Source organism: Thermobia domestica, chromosome 11 (genome assembly GCF_964235325.1).
Source record: "Thermobia domestica chromosome 11, izTheDome1.hap1.1, whole genome shotgun sequence".
Lineage (NCBI taxonomy): Eukaryota > Metazoa > Arthropoda > Insecta > Zygentoma > Lepismatidae > Thermobia > Thermobia domestica.
In genome coordinates, this window is record NC_137464.1 from 220,046,020 (window position 1) to 220,062,227 (window position 16,208).

The following is a 16,208-nucleotide window of genomic DNA, read 5'->3' on the forward strand; positions in this document are numbered from 1 at the left end:
GCCACGTTCGTTGGTGAGTTCATACTTGTTAGTTCTACATCACCACCTTCATTTATATTTTCATTTCCAGAAACGCTCATTTTTATGTTTCCATAAATTCTTTTCCCAGTTCTGAGCAAAATATACTCCGTGTTGAACGCTATGCTGAGACTGATTTACTTCAATTTAATCTCAAGGTCCTGGTCGGTAAACCACCATCTAAAATGTAACGATTATAAAACTTATTATTCTTATATTTTATATATTTACACGTTACATTTAGTCCACAGTTCATGTAGATTTTAAAATAAGTCAACAGGATCAAATTGCTTTCAATCAGACACGTCACTTATCATTATTACCTTTTATTATTCTTTTCACAACTCCATTAATAATAAGTTTCTTTTTCGGTTGTCATAGCAACCTTTTAATAAACAACTATTTGCTGTTACGGTAACCAGGAGTACAGTTTATACATGTAAAACCAACATAGATTTTCAGCTACTACGATTAAATCTTATTTCTTTATATTTAGAATCAACAACATATTATCTCTTTTCCTTCTTTTTCTTCTACTCAACAGATTGTGTACTTTACGCACCGTTGCCCAAAATCAAGATACGAAAATGGAAGTAATTTATCGTATAGATATACAATATCGTTGTAGAATAATCTCTAGATCTGGAGTCAACTGATATAAATGTGGGAGTGAGAAAAGTTATGATGTGGTTACAGCTATTTTTTACCGTGTTGAATTCAATTTTATTACTTCAAATGGCAACATGCCCATACCATATATCAAATTACACCTTTTTCAGATTTGATATCTCATTATACAGATCATTTTGGGTAATGATGTATGTACGAAAGATTTTAAGCTAGACTCTGCAGGGTGTTCCGAAAGAAAGGATTAAAACAGTACAATAACCACATTTATCACTAGAGAGCAGATCTGTGAATCACAAAGAAACAAAAACCATCACATATCATATCCCACAGGTCCACTCTCTTCTCTGAAGTAGTTCTCCGCACCATTTTCATACGCTTCACGTTCCTATATGTGTGTGCTAAGCAATAATTTGTGGAGTGTTTATTTCTTGTTTCGAGGTTTATAGTTTTTCTTAATGATGCATGTATTGTTGCAACATTATAAAGTGTATATAGTATGTAATCCTTTCTTTTGGAACACCATTATAGTTATCATAAAATGAACTGCACTATTTGAATTGTTGTTGAAAGAGAATGTCATTTGATATATCGTGTGTCCATGTAACCATTCAAAACAGCAAAGTTAAATTCAATATGACCGCCACTAGGATGCCGGATGACGACCGTAACATTTTCCCCTCTCCCCAACATTAATGCCATTTGACTTCAGATCTAACTCGTAAGCAGTTAGTAGAATAATCAACCCGGTCCAAAGTTTTGGCGACAAGCTAAAGACAAATATCCTGTGTCACGTTAGTGACATATTTGTTTCACTGACGACGGAAGAAAGCGACAGAAACACTACTTGACCTCATTCCTACACCTCGAAAAAGACTTTTTCTTTGGTTATATTTAAAGTCATCTTTTGCTATTTTGAAAGCGTGAATGTATGCATATTTTCAAAAACTTTATTTCATAGAAACCAATCTCTGGAAATGATTCTTATATTATCTTAGCAAAACTGTTAAAGGCAGTACCGAAATGATATCCATTATATTTTTTACTAAGCGTTAGGGATTTGACGTATATCTTTCATGAGAAAGAATATATGAGATTTGGATCTACAGTTAGAAGTGGCATATTAGAACCACGCTATCTTCCACACGAAACCGAACCCAAGACTCACATATCAAAGGTTCAAACGCTAACCATTTAGCCCGGAAGGTTCCATCAGAGACCAAATCATATCTCCCGCATCAAAAGCAAGAACACTAGAATTTAGTCACGAGCGAGTTGTTGTCTTTTTAAGGTATACGTGTTTGAGTGTCACGCTATTGTAATAACAGCTTGTGAATTTATTTCTGCACCACAATTCTAGAATATTTAGTTGAAATAAAGAAAAATTGGTCTGTACTCGTCCAGCTACCCTATCCTATTTAAGCCCCGTCCCATTTAAGCCACCCTATCCTAACTTATCAAGGAGATTGGATTTTGGCTAGAAAGAATTTTTTTAAGTTTTAGCTTCGTGTTCTAAAATATTTGGAGTGCACTTATGGAACAACAGGAATTGAAGCGAACTTTTGTTCCCAACACGATAATCAGTTCGTTGGTAGCAACTAGGAGATATAGTATAATGTATATAATATGCCTTACAATAATATCCTGGATGTTTCAAAAACCTCTACTGACTAAAATTTCCAAATTAATTGGTAAATAGGAAGGGCTATGGATTATTTTCAGATGGAAATAGCTAATGTGTAGGGTAGTGTAATGAGTGTCAACACAGCGCCGTTCGCCATTCTGATCTCTCTCAGATCGGAATCGTCCTGGTATTTTTTCATACAGAAACAGTCATATGATAAATCTTTCATACTGGTGAAATCAGGAGATAAGTTACCTGATGTTATGCATGTCTTGGGGTTGCTGCTTCTCTACTTAAAATAGATATGCATACACTTTTGGAACACTATCGTGTGTAGCTGAGAACTTGCTGTGTTCAAGAGATTTTGCAAAAGTTATTCCATCAGTTTTTTTTTTCCCGCAAGATCTACCTTTAAAACTTATACCATATGAGTGTTCCCGTATTAAAATATAATAGAAATCGTTTGAGTAATTGATTGATTAAGATTGAATGAAGATGTCTCCATCACAATCCAAAAATGTTAGTTCTTGATGGCGAACGATGTTGAGTGTGCACTCATAACACTTTATCTCGAGTGGCTTCCTGGTAATCATGTATAACACTTACCAAATACATTGAAACTATTGGTCACTCCGGACTTTTGGAACACGTTGCATATCTCCGTGCAAAGCCTTCGCCGATTGTCATTTAATATATCAACTGCTCAATAAAGATCTCCCTACTTCCAGTTACATTTTGGCACGACATTTCTCAATCATCCTGATATAATGACTCATTTCAATTATCTGCCTCAAACAAAACGCGAAAGAAACTGTAATAAATGAAAGATATCCAACGTAAAATGTTGAAATTAACATTTCCTGCTCTTGATATAAACTGAAACTTGTAACAGGCTTCGTATGACACACTTAAGAAAACACAATAAATTTGAAGTATTATAATCAGGCCTCAGATACTAGAAAAAACTAGAATCAAAATAGTTCATACGTACCAAATGAAGAAATAATTCCGTAAGATAGCACTTTCTTATTCCTTCCTCAAAGCTCAGCATTTCTAGTCGTTTTCCTTTCCTTATTGCAGATTTGAAAGGTCAGAAAGAGTTCTTTTCATTCTGCAACCACGCTTTCTGAACCACCTTTACTTCTTTGTCACCTGATATATTGAATTCTGCAATAGATTGTGTTATATATTTTCATCATATTCACTGCTGTTGTTTATGCTAATTCATCATAATTGGATTCGCTGCGTCTGTGGACTTTTCTGAATTCGCGTTAATTAGAACGGTAAAGCACACTTGAAAATTTCGAGTATTATTGGTATTTGAAACTTTACTACCATCTTGTATTATAGACAAATCATGCTTACTGTGGTGTTAACACTTATCTGTACAGTTACTTGCATACTTGAAGTAGCGCTTCTCCTGTCATATAAGTCTATACTCGGCTGTGTCAAAAATTGATTTCGCATACAAAATTGTTCTTTAGTGTTTAATGTGTTTTCATGACATTTTATGGTTCGTTTTCCTATTTTTGATATCTATATATATATTTTTCAAGTTATACGTACACTGTATATTACGAGTATACATTCAATACATTTATGAGCAAGTGAAACTAACTATAAAAATGTACCACAAACATACGCAGGTATCTTCATATTTGTTTGAATAATATGTACGCTTTGTGTGGTTTTACGTATACATAGGTGTAACATGTACTCATAGTAATACCGTAATACAGCACTACCATCTTTATCGACTTATTCAGGTTTTTTTTTTTTTTTTTTTTTCTAAAACACACAAGTTATCATTCCGTATTTACAACTACGCGTAATTTGCCAGACTGTTTCCCTAGGAGATATAGAAATCACTGGATCAGATTTGGATATGTCAGATATAGTGTATGTTTTTGATTGAAAGCATACCTCAGACTTCTAATATAAATTTTATATATATATAGCTTAAATTGGTGTAAGCTAATTTAGATGTAAACATGATCTGGATCTCCAATAGACTTTGCGTGCTATGTGAGATGTTCGTCACATACTCAATTTATTCCTCCCACCTTACCAAGACACTTTACAGGAACTATTTTCTACTCGATACTGGGAAGTTGCATTCTGGACTACTTCGTTGCACTCTGGACTATAACAATGACCATCCCGCAGCTACAATAGTTTAGTTTAGTTTAGTTTATTTTCATCCTTTCTTTACATAGAGGCTGCAGAAGACAAAGCACATAGGACACGTCAGAAAATAATATATCAAATTACAAAGATAATAGTAAAAAGTAAAATAAACTAAAAGAAAATTAGATTACAATCGATAACAAAATAATAGTAGCAAAGAATACACCTAAATATATATTTAGTTCAAGAATTATATTCAGAAACGCTATAATAAGCTTTATCTACAAGAAATTTGAACATCTCATTCTTAAACACTTTTATGTTCTTAATGTTTTTAAAATGCTGCGGTAAGTGATTATACAATCTTGTACACACAGAGTATTATACACACTATTTCTAGTTAAGCTATAATTTTGTTGCGAGACATAAGCATCCGTAGCTCGCCTTGTATTATATGAATGTACAGAAGATGTACCTGTAAAGAAATGCCAATTAGTCTCGGTAGAGATAATGCTTTTGTATATGTACAGAGATGGGAGCGTTAGAATTCTGTGGAATTTAAATATTTCTCTACGAGATCTTGTTTCAAGTTAAAAATAATATTTTTTTTTTTATGCGGAAGATGGATAAGGCAAGGTGCGATGCTCCTCAAAATATAACTCCAAAACTGAGAAGTGAATATATCTTACCATAGTATAATAAAAACAAAGTATGTCGAGAAACGGTGCCTTGTACTATATATAAAACAAGATTTAGACTGCATAGTTTATTGTTTAAGCTTAAAATATGTTCTTCCCAGATAAGTCTATCTTGAATAATTAACCCTAAGAATTTTGCTGAAGAGGAATAACTTAAAAGTAGTAATCTCTAAGTTGTTACTGGATGCCCACGTTGTCAATCTTTCTGCAGTTAGTTTCAGGTTATTTTCTAGCTGCGACATTGTGCTTCCTTTCACTAAAATATTTACTAATATTTACTTCATCTGCATATAAGACTATATCACGGGAGTCCAGAAATTCATGTAAGTCGTTTATATAAATTATGAAAAGAATAGCGCTTAAAATGGACCCTTGAGGAACGCCCTTCTTGATAATACCAGGAGATGACTCGTACCTTGTAAGTCGACCGTTTTGAGATCTCGAAATTTGAACAACCTGTTTCCTGTTTAACAGATATGAAGGAAACCAGTTGTAGACTGTATCCCTTATGCCATAGTTGTAAAGTTTTGTAGTAAGGCCTCGTGATTCACGTTATCGAAAGCTTTAGAAAAATTGGTGAATAAGCCTATTGCATATTCCTTATCATTTAACGTGTTGGAGACTTTCACCAAAAAAATCGAAAACTGCAGTATATGTTGATTTAGATTTTTGAAAACCGTGTTGAATAGGCGAACTAATACTGTGGGACAGCAGAAAGCTATTTAATCGTGATAGTACAGCATATTCAGAAACCTTCGAGAATACAGGGAGAACAGATATCGGTCGGTAATTTTTTTACATCATCAGCATTGCCCTTTTTGTGAAGCGGTATAACTTTTGCCATCTTTAGTTTATCAGGAAATATGCCACTTTCAAATGAGGAGTTTATTACATAACGCAATGGCTGCGAAAAAAAAAAAAACTGAATACAGTTTTTAGTAATAGACGATGGGATTTCATCTACAGCTGCGGACCGCCAATCGAAAAGATTTTTTTTTAGAAGAGATAGCAGTTCCCTAGCTGTAACAGGTCTTCAGAACATACTTCGGTTGTTTGAGTTTGTTGCTGACATTCAAGAAAGAGGCGTATGAGATTCAGTGATGGGGGGGAGCAACTTAAAGAAAATGATCATTAAATATCTCTGCCATTCACTTAGGCTCGTTTGTTATTATGTTATTATGGGATACTTGTCTTATCTCATTAGCTTGTATCCCTTTCATATTTGCGTTGATTAATCGCCACGCAGCTTTCATTTTGTTTGTTGAGTTTCTAATTTCATCATCGTTATGAAGCATTTTTGCTGCTTGTATAACTTTTTTATATGTTCTCTTATATGTGTCAGTATAAGAAGTTATATCAATAGGTAAACACTTATTGATCTTTATAAGTTTATTGAAATTAATTATCTTCTTTTTTTATATTTTGATTTCTGTTGTTATCCATTTTTTGTTTAACCTATTACTTTTTTCGAAAGTTTTTCGCGGAAATGCCATATCAAAATAATACTGAAATGTATCAAAAAAATGTTAAATTTTTGTTGAGAAGAATTTGAATCGTACAGAGATTCCCATGTTTCAGATGAAAGCAAGTAACGAAAATAATTTACGTTTTCAATGGAAAAGGATCTAGTTGTTAGAGTCGTATACTCAGGACGTTCAATACATTTTTTTCAACCTTTAGGGAAAAATAGATGGCGTCATGATCAGAAAAACCTACATTACACACATTAAAAATATATTGATTTTCAGATTACTAATAATAAGTTGATCGAGTGCGCTCTTATCGCATCTGATTGGAACATTTTTAATAGGTTTCAAATTAAAAAGATTAAATAAAGTTTGAAGGTTTGACTTCTTTGTCGAAGCTACTAACCAATCTACATTGATATCACCGCAAATAATAATGCTTTTGAATTTCGTACCAAGATAGTTCAAGCGAGACTCGAGCTTATTCATAAATATGTTAATATCTTCTGAAGGACTTCCGTAAATGGAGATAATACACATGTTAATTAGAGAAAGTTCTACATCGAGCTTGAAATACTTTGCCAATGAAATCAGAGACTTCGTGACTGCACTTATGTAAGAATCGAACACTAAATCTATGATTTGAGCCAGGTTGACGTACACACGTTTTTCTCGCACAGTTACCCTTAATACCTCCTCATTGCCGATTACCTGTGTGTAAAGAGAGCCTACAGTGATGAGGCGAATAGAGTGCTGTGATGGTCTAGCGATGAAAATCATTTTTGCCTCGGACAAAGTGGCAATTGTGTGTATTTCCGTAGACGTAAATGTAACAGGATAAAAATTATGCGTGTATTCGCAGTCAGCAGTACAGAGCTCACCTATTATTGTGATAAAAGGCTATTAAGTTACACGTTCTATCTTTTTCCTTAATTGAGGGTATATTGTGCCATACAGTACGATGTCTTCAACTCAATCCTCTAATCCCACTTCGAAGCAGTACATGGTTTACCAGGATAACGCGCATCCCTATACCGTAGTGCATTCTAGCGTGCTCTGGTCTGTATATGCCTTTTACTCTAGCTTCCTAGCTCACGAATGTAAAACCTCTTGAGCACATGTAAAATATTGGTGGGTGATGCCTGAAGTCAATAGAGCTTCCCTAATCACCATCGTCGCGCTATGCGAAGTCCTAAAGCGCGTGATATTATATACCCCACACGGAAATTTAGAATCTGTACGACCGGCTACTTATCTAAATAGCTGCTATTGTGGCCCCTTGTAATGTTAAAAGTTCTATTAAGATTAGTGCTCTATTTCTTTGGATATTATGTTTAAGATGTTCGGAATATTCCAGGACTACTAACTTCAGATCACTTCCACATACTATAACCTTGTTCTTGTTTACTAACTTTGGGCTGGATCCCTAAATGTGTACTGGTTGATCTTAAATGCGTTTGAATCATTGTACAGGATATAGAAATTTCATTTTTTTTATATACTGATGTATCTACCTTTCTTTTTTGCATTTTATTATTAATTTATGTATGTATTTATTTATTTGTTTTCTAGAGTTAAAGGTGAGAGGAAGATTGTACTCACCAATATTTGTACTATTAACGAAGGTAACTCTGTTGGGGCGAAGACAAATCGAGAGCATAAGACTAGTAATGGTAAGAAAAGGCGACATACGTGTGAAATATGTTTCAAAGATTTCTCAAAACCTTGTTATTTGAAGGAACATTTGAAGAGACATTCAAATCCGAGTGCCCGCGATTTGGGTTGTGCAATTTGTGGTGAATTATATAACCACAATTGGCCACTTTATGTACATCTAAAGCTTGTTCATAAGAAAAAGAAACCATTCGTGGAATATATAGAAACGAGTTGTGACATATGCAGCAAGAGAGTACCAAAAGTGGAGCTGAAAGCACATATTCACACTCATGGTTATGCTTGTCCTTTATGTAACAAAATATTCGATAAATCAATGTCTAGAAGTAACCACATGAGGAGTATTCATAGAGGTCAAACACTTCATCCTTGCAATATATGTGGAAAGCTTATCAAGAGGTGTAATTTATCAGCCCATATTCAGACCCACAAGCAATCAACACAGTGCGAAGTTTGTGGTGTAAAACTCACGAACTCACAGGTTCTTAAACTTCATTTGACAACACACACAGGTGAACAGCCATTTGTATGTGATATTTGTGGCCGAAAATTTGCACGGAAATATAATTTATATACGCATATGAAACTTCACGCGGGAGAGTATAACATTGTTTGTGACTTATGTGGTAAAAGATTTGCTCAAAAGTGGAATTTGCGAACACACATGCGGTCATGTTTGGAGAATTCTTGCGCAACAGTGACATCTTAGTATGTGTTATTGTAATTTCTTATTTGAACAGTTCAGTATTTTTTTTTTTTTTTAATTTCAGCATTATCAGGTTTAAACAATGCATCCGAACACACTTATACTGTATAGTATTCATATTGTTATGAAGATATATTATTAAGGAATTTGGTGTAAATAAGTAAATCGAGTCGAAGAGACATTGAAGATATTTCCTTTCACTTCAAAAAGCAGAATTTGCTGAAGCCTTTTATTATGATCTGAAGTTATGTATGTTGTTGTTATGTTACGTGTTTACGAAATGTACGAAGTTATTTTTGTATATAGTAATTATTTTCTACAGGGGGAAGATATTTATGGAACTTGTTATTACATATCTAAAGAACCATTTGCAATGTATATTTAACAAGAAGTTATACAATACACCTTTATTAAATAAATCCTATCTACTTTTGTGTATTACATAATCTTCACAGAATTTATTTCCGTTCTTACATGTTTTTACCTTTACGCTGATATTCTTTCTCTGTTTTTCTGAAGTAGTGAATTGTCTATATAATGCAAGAAACGGCGTTCACTTATATATTGGTAGATTATAATAACTATATTATTGGCTAGAGATACAGAATGTAAATAAAAGTGGATTTCGATAGGAATTAATGGAGATGGAAATCTTTGAGAAAACTTGATTTTAGCCGCAAGGTCTTATATTTTAACTTTGTACCAAACAAAGCATCTTTCTCGTATTTCTTTATAGTATTGTTGTCCCTCATTCAAAATTCTTCCTTTCACATTGTTCCTGTGTCAGCGCTTCATTTAACAATTTCCATTGTTAGTACATTTTTACATTTAAATCTACTGGTGGATTGATTTCGTGGAAGGAGATAAATTTTTCCATATACAATTAATTCAAGAGTAATCTCAAGCCATTTTACGGTGTATCGAATAAGTGATGTTGCATTCCTTGGTGCAGGTTCGTTTTATGAGGCATAATTATTATGGCTAAAACTACATCGATTTCTGACTCGAACTGGATTAAGAGGGAGTAAAATTTTCTCAGAAAATGCCAGCATAAGATAAAATTTTCCATAATTAGATGCCTTATTTCACATGACCTTTTCACAGTTTCACACTAACATACGAATCTTGTAATACTTTGTCGGCTCTGTTATAGATCAAGGGCCAAGGGTGATAAGGGGGGACTTTTGCCACTATATTAGAAATGTTTCTAAGGGTCCTTAGAATCAGAAAATAGTTGTTGGTCGACATATAAGTGGGTCCCTTAACACTTTAGCACTTGTGTATATTTACAGACATCGATGAGATCTCTTTAAATGACCGTAGATCAGACCATTAGTATAACACGAACAAGTTATACCTCGACCGATTTGGAAGATTGCAGGCTTTCAATTTACGTAATGAACGGGAAATTTCTGTGTACAAAGGAAAACTAATTGAGGAATATTTAAGAAAAAATCCCTTAAAAACTGCCCATCTCAAGATTCTTTTAGTTATTACATGCCAACACTGCAATCTAGGTGAATAGTACAGTCAATTTAGCGCTGAAAAGCAGTGATGAGGGATAATATTGCATCAGAACCCTTTCAACGATTTTTAATCAATTGAAGTGTGCTGAAAACGAATACACAAAGTCTACCATTGAATTCCATCTGATAGAGTCTGAAATTCATCATTTGACATGATACCTAACAAAATACTATATGCGGTGTGTTAGATGTTGAGAAAAATAGAATTTGGGGACCCTGGCAACCCTTGTAGTCACCATACGCCGACAAAATTATGCTAATGTTTAGCATAATATAAAAAAGCAATCATTGCTGCAATACAAAGCGAGATAAAAATTCAGAACGAAATTCCAGAAAAAGCTCTGTATATCATTTTCGAAGAGTTGTGACAGACCTTCGCGTTGGCGCCCCAGATGACTCTCCTAATTATCACACAATCATGGTTGATACTTCGTTAGAAAGCTTATGGAGCGCAGATTCCAACGGGATAACATGTTTCCAATTCCCGCCATATTTTTAGAAAAAGAAGAAGAAATTTACCTGAAAATAAATGTAATTTGCGTAAAAAACTGAGACTGAAAAAATTGGCCAATTTGCCTCTCCCATATAAGCAACAAGTACACATACAGGGTATTACCATGTAGTGGACTACTACATTGCTTCACATACCAATGCTTATGAGTGTATCCCCAAGGGGGAAAGCCCCCCCCCCAAAAAAAAATTTTGCAAAACAACTTTACCCTTCTCCCTCAGCCGTTGTACCACCATATACATAACATCGAAAAGCTTCATTCTTCAGATATACATTGATGCCAAAATTATCATCTCAGCTCAATTAGAAGCCGAGCTATTGAGGTTTAACTCATGAGCGCAGCAGTTGCGTCAATGGGCGTCTAAAGGTTAAGACCTAGCCACTGGTGCACTTAATGGTAGATACGCAGACTGTGATGCGAACAGGCATCTTCAGCGCACGGCAGTACTTCAGGTTTCACGTGAAAAGCATTGGTGGCCACTTTTCTGGTGAACATCCGCATAAGAATTTGCTGCAATGTTTTGTTTGGCTGTCCATCATACAACAGAGGTACTACTGCTTTATTCCCTCTCAGCCGTCTGCGCTTTGACTATCGATGCATGGTTTCGAAATTCTTCACATTTACCTAATAATTTAAAAGCTTCTGTTTTTCCTACTGTTTATAGTCGTGATGTTGTGTCATGTTCCAGAATTGCGTGGAAAAATAGTATGTTGGCGCAAATAGTATCACGTAAGACTTCTGCAAGTTTTAATAGCATACATTAATACATCTTTCGTATTCTGCTTTGGTCCAGGGCATAGGTTCACATTGTGAGGAATGTTTGTTATATAGACCTAATTAATAAGTAAGACAAGAAGATATGTGTCGTCATCAACAACAACTGTTGTATCTTTTTGAGCAGCATTGAACGTCTCACGAATAATCTGCAAATCAGTATTAGCTGTTTCATAAATAACAGAGCATCCAGAAAGAAGCAATTTAGAAGTGTAACAAACCGTCTTGGCTTTGTATTGGAATCAAAAATAACGGTTGGAAACTCTGATTGTGTTTGAATCTGACGATGATTATGAGCTCGGACTTTTGTAGAATGCTCTTCATTATATCCATCAAATACAACAGTCGCTTCACTTATGAGAAATACGAAATACGTATTTCTTCAAAAAGTTTCATTACGATTCCATAGAATTCGATATACTAGACTTCCTCCTTCAGTTACATACTGAACATTTTCACTTGGTACTTGGCTATGTGCATTTATTTCTTGTAAATTATATATGCGCTTATATAAGTTCTGCTACAGCAAGAATAATGTTGGCCTTGTCTTCATCAATGTCTGTTCGATTCATGTTATGACATTCGTTTAACATTGCCACTGCTGTTTTTTTGGAAAGTCAAAATATCTTATTTTTAACCGATACTACATATCATGAGATCATCACCAAAATCAACAAGTAGCTTGCGTTGCATGTATTTAGTGCTGTATGAGTAAACCTGGCTTTCAGATGGTAAGTGGTCTTCCATTTTCTTGATCAAGTTTACTACTGTTAATTTCTCCTCGTCGTTTTCTTCTAGGTATTTGACGTGGCAGTGAATACATCACACAGAATTTTCTCTTCAGGTCGTGCGCACTTGTTAGTGGCATCTTCTTGAAATTATGCAGCAGTTCCTTTTCCAGTCCAAAAATTCACACTTTCCTTTTCATGATACCACGGATCTGCAGCATGAAGATCTGAAACAGACTGTATACTCCTCAGCACAGATTCAACCCAGTCATCATTTCTTTCACTACATATCTGCTATCCTTTCTTCAAATGAAGTCGTTCTTACAGAAAACGCTTTGCAAATTTCTCTATAATATCGATTTATTTCAGTATCACAGAACACACAGTCATGCTGGAAGTTAAGGGTCGTTTCAGAAATAAGTTCTTTTCGAGACCGAGAAAACTAAATATATATATTGTTGCGGAAGGAACCCAAAATGTTAGTTTTATATTCCGTTTGGCCCAACATTTACCACACACTATGTGGTCACTCAAGTACTTTGTGTTATTTCTTAATTTTAGAAGTTTTAAATTTGCAACAGGAACGGAGGATACGAAATGGTAACGGAGGTATACAAATTTATTACATAATGATTAACAGATGTATATTGTGGTTTGTTTATGCAATACCGGTATATAAACTTATATTTATCAACTCTAGTTTTAGGAATAGTCTGAAAGTAGAGGTACTTTATTTTTAACGATATAGGTGTAAATTTTTCGCAAAATAAAAAGTGTTTGATATAATTATCCAAGGACTTTTTTTCTAAATGAAATCCAGTTCACAATAAGGTAAATTCAAAGACTACCTTCTTCTAAACGTGAAAAGTGAATATTAATTCTGTTGTTAGGAACGACAAACAAGAATTATTACATAAACATCACATTCCTATCAAAAAGTTTCAAGATTAGCTTTAAGATTTATAAATGCTTCGGATCTTAAATAACTACGTATTTAGCATAAAGCAACGGCAGACTTTAATATCGATCATGTTGTACACACAGACAAGTGTCTCTATCGTTCACCACTGGAGCTACCATCCAAAATGGTCTTGGGGCCGCCGTAGCTCAGTGACAGAGCGTTCACCTCTGGTGCGTGGGGTCCCTGGTTCGATCCCCGCTCAAGCCAAGTGAACTTTGTGGTGGACAAACACCCTGTGCGTGGGTTTTCTCGGGGTTCTCCCGTTCCTTCCCACTTTCTTCATTCCACCACTTCATTAATCTCTCATCATCACCGTCTCCTTTAGCTTAGCCGGCATAACCGCGAGGCGTAGAACATAAAGTTTTCATTTTCCAAAATGGTCTTGACATGCAAAATAATGTATATGAAATTTTTAAGTTGGGGTGTTGCTTCGTATTGTTCAACAGTCTCTTTGTCTTTTAACTTTATGTCGCGTAAATGTTTCCCAGGAGCCACATCTGTTGTTCTAATCATTCTCCAAGAATTCCTGGATAACTTTTTTTTCTTCCTCAGAGGTAAACCTTCTTCTACCATATGTTTAACTTCTTGAGTAGATATTCGTGTAGCTCTGTTCGACATAAGTGATTTCAGGTAATAGAGACATTTATATTTTTCACTATTTCCCCTGCTAATTTTGATACAAAATCTTTTCTTTCGGGACAGATCTTCTGCTTATCTGCTTCTCCATGACAATTCCTTCAAACAATTTCTTCCTAATTGTCGGAGACACTTTTTGTGACGTCAGCAAACATTTTACATTTGTCTTTGGGCTGTCTGTGCCTTTCCTTTCAAGCCTATAACAGTGCTTTCAATATTTTTCAACATCTTTAGGCATCCGTTTCAATTTTCGTTCTAAATGTTTGATTTTTTTTTTTTTTTTTGGAGGGGGCTATGTCTTATTCTTTTTTTTACGACCTAATTCTTTTCTTGCATTGCTTTTATTACGTAGTGCAATATTGTCATGGCTGTCTTAAGAACACCCTGGTTCATCCTGCAAATTTTGACTTGGAGGAGGATTAGGTCTACTTAAAGCCAAATTGTCCAGCAATATTTTCTTTTCTTTTAAGTTTTGCCTCTATCTTCTTGTTCTTTCTCTCAACTGTTTTCTTAAAGCTCTTCTTTCACGATCACTCTTTTTCTTGTTTGCTCTTTTGATTTTCTTTTGTTCCACTCTCGTTTTATATCTTTCTTTCCCCTTTCTTTTCACTTCTTCATACCTCTCTTCGTCTTTATTTTTCTTCGATATTTTCAGATTTTTTCTATGCCACTTTACTTTTTAACTTTACCCATCTCTCTGAAAAGAAACACACATGCAAAGAGTTGTCCCAATAAGTACGTAATGAAAATAGTCGTATACTAATATACAGAAAGGTGAAGTTTGCTTTCGAAGGATGAGGGAGTATGTTGTCGTTTTTCCAGAAATATATTTTTTAAATTTTCTTGCCGGCCTTGATAACTTACACCTGGTGGCATATCCTGATAGCTGTATTGAATTCATCTAGCTTTGAGAACCACAAATCATGGGCGTTTTCAAGGGATTAAATGGTCTCTTTGGAAACAACTTTTGTTGTTCTGTAGAATTTATACATTGTACATTATGACCTTCTGCCTTGAACGGGACAAAATGTGTCAACAAATGAATTTTTACAGCAAATGCAAACAACTGAATATCTCTTATCAATTCAAGTTTGAGAATCAGTAATTAAACCCTTCTCGCCCAAAAGAAATTCCATCAGATGCATCCTCTCTGAACAGGTTATACCTCAAATAGTTCAATCCTCTTATATATATATTAGGGATGGCCAAAAATTTTCGGATCCGGATATCCCGGACCCAATGAGATCCGGATCCGAAAATTCGGATTTCGGACTTGGGTCCGGATCTCGGATCTGGATCAAATTCGGATCTGGGTCCGGATCTCGGATCTGGATCCGGAATTCGGATTTCGAATCTGGGTCCGGATCTCGGATCCGAAATTCGAATCTCAGATCTTGATTCGTATCCGAACCTACATCTAAAATTGTGATGATAAAATTGAATATCTAAAATTCGTCAATACTTTTTCCGGATTCACTAATATAGTAGGTTGCTGTGTTTTTAAATGTTTCCATAATACATTTGTGCTACCTTTGTTCTTTGTTTTATTTTAACCTTGCGTTATTTACATGTTGCACTTTCTGCCGAAGTCTCTTTAGTAAAATGTTTCCAAGTTTGACTTCTTCCCATTTCAGAGTATAGTGAACTGTCTGAAAACTGATGTAAAGGGTAACAAATTCTTCTGTTTAGCTCCTATTCAAAACTTAGTGTTAGTTTCACATTGGCTAGTGTTAGCTATAATAGACTGGTTGGCGTGGCACAACAGTAGATTTTTAAATATACACACGAGAATTTCAGGAGAGCGATGTGGTTGTGTAGTATTATTATTTAAAAGTGTTCGTTGTATGACTTTATCACCTAACTTATGGCTTGCTCTACTGAGGTCGGGGTTTCTTGAAGGAGTAAATAAAAAAGAGATTTCTGTTATTTTTTCTTCACCCTCCAGGTTTCTTTAATCATGTTACTCTTAGCTTTGAAAATGTTACATAAAGAGTTTTATTGCTATCTTTAGGTTGCATATAAATATCTTCATTCTGGAATTATCGGATTTATTTTAACGCTTAACTTTAACATCTCTTCTGATTTACGAATATTTAAAACGCGATTATCTCCTTAAGGTCCATTAGTGATA

General features: G+C 34.7%; 1 protein-coding gene across 6 annotated transcripts in view; it reads left to right on the forward strand.

Annotated features, from left to right (window-relative positions):
• LOC145664758 (uncharacterized) overlaps nucleotides 1–13,269 on the forward strand; it is a 67,786-nt gene extending 54,517 nt beyond the window's left edge. For 5 of the 6 annotated variants that reach the window (XM_081731693.1, XM_081731696.1, XM_081731692.1 and 2 more), the window contains exon 4: nucleotides 8,133–13,269. In XM_081731693.1, coding sequence (XP_081587819.1) covers nucleotides 8,133–8,943 — 811 coding nt within the window. In that variant the 3' untranslated portion in view covers nucleotides 8,944–13,269. The remainder of the gene's footprint in view (nucleotides 1–8,132) is intronic. The other variant, XR_014127516.1, reaches the window with a different exon arrangement.
• Nucleotides 13,270–16,208: the final 2,939 nt, after the last annotated feature.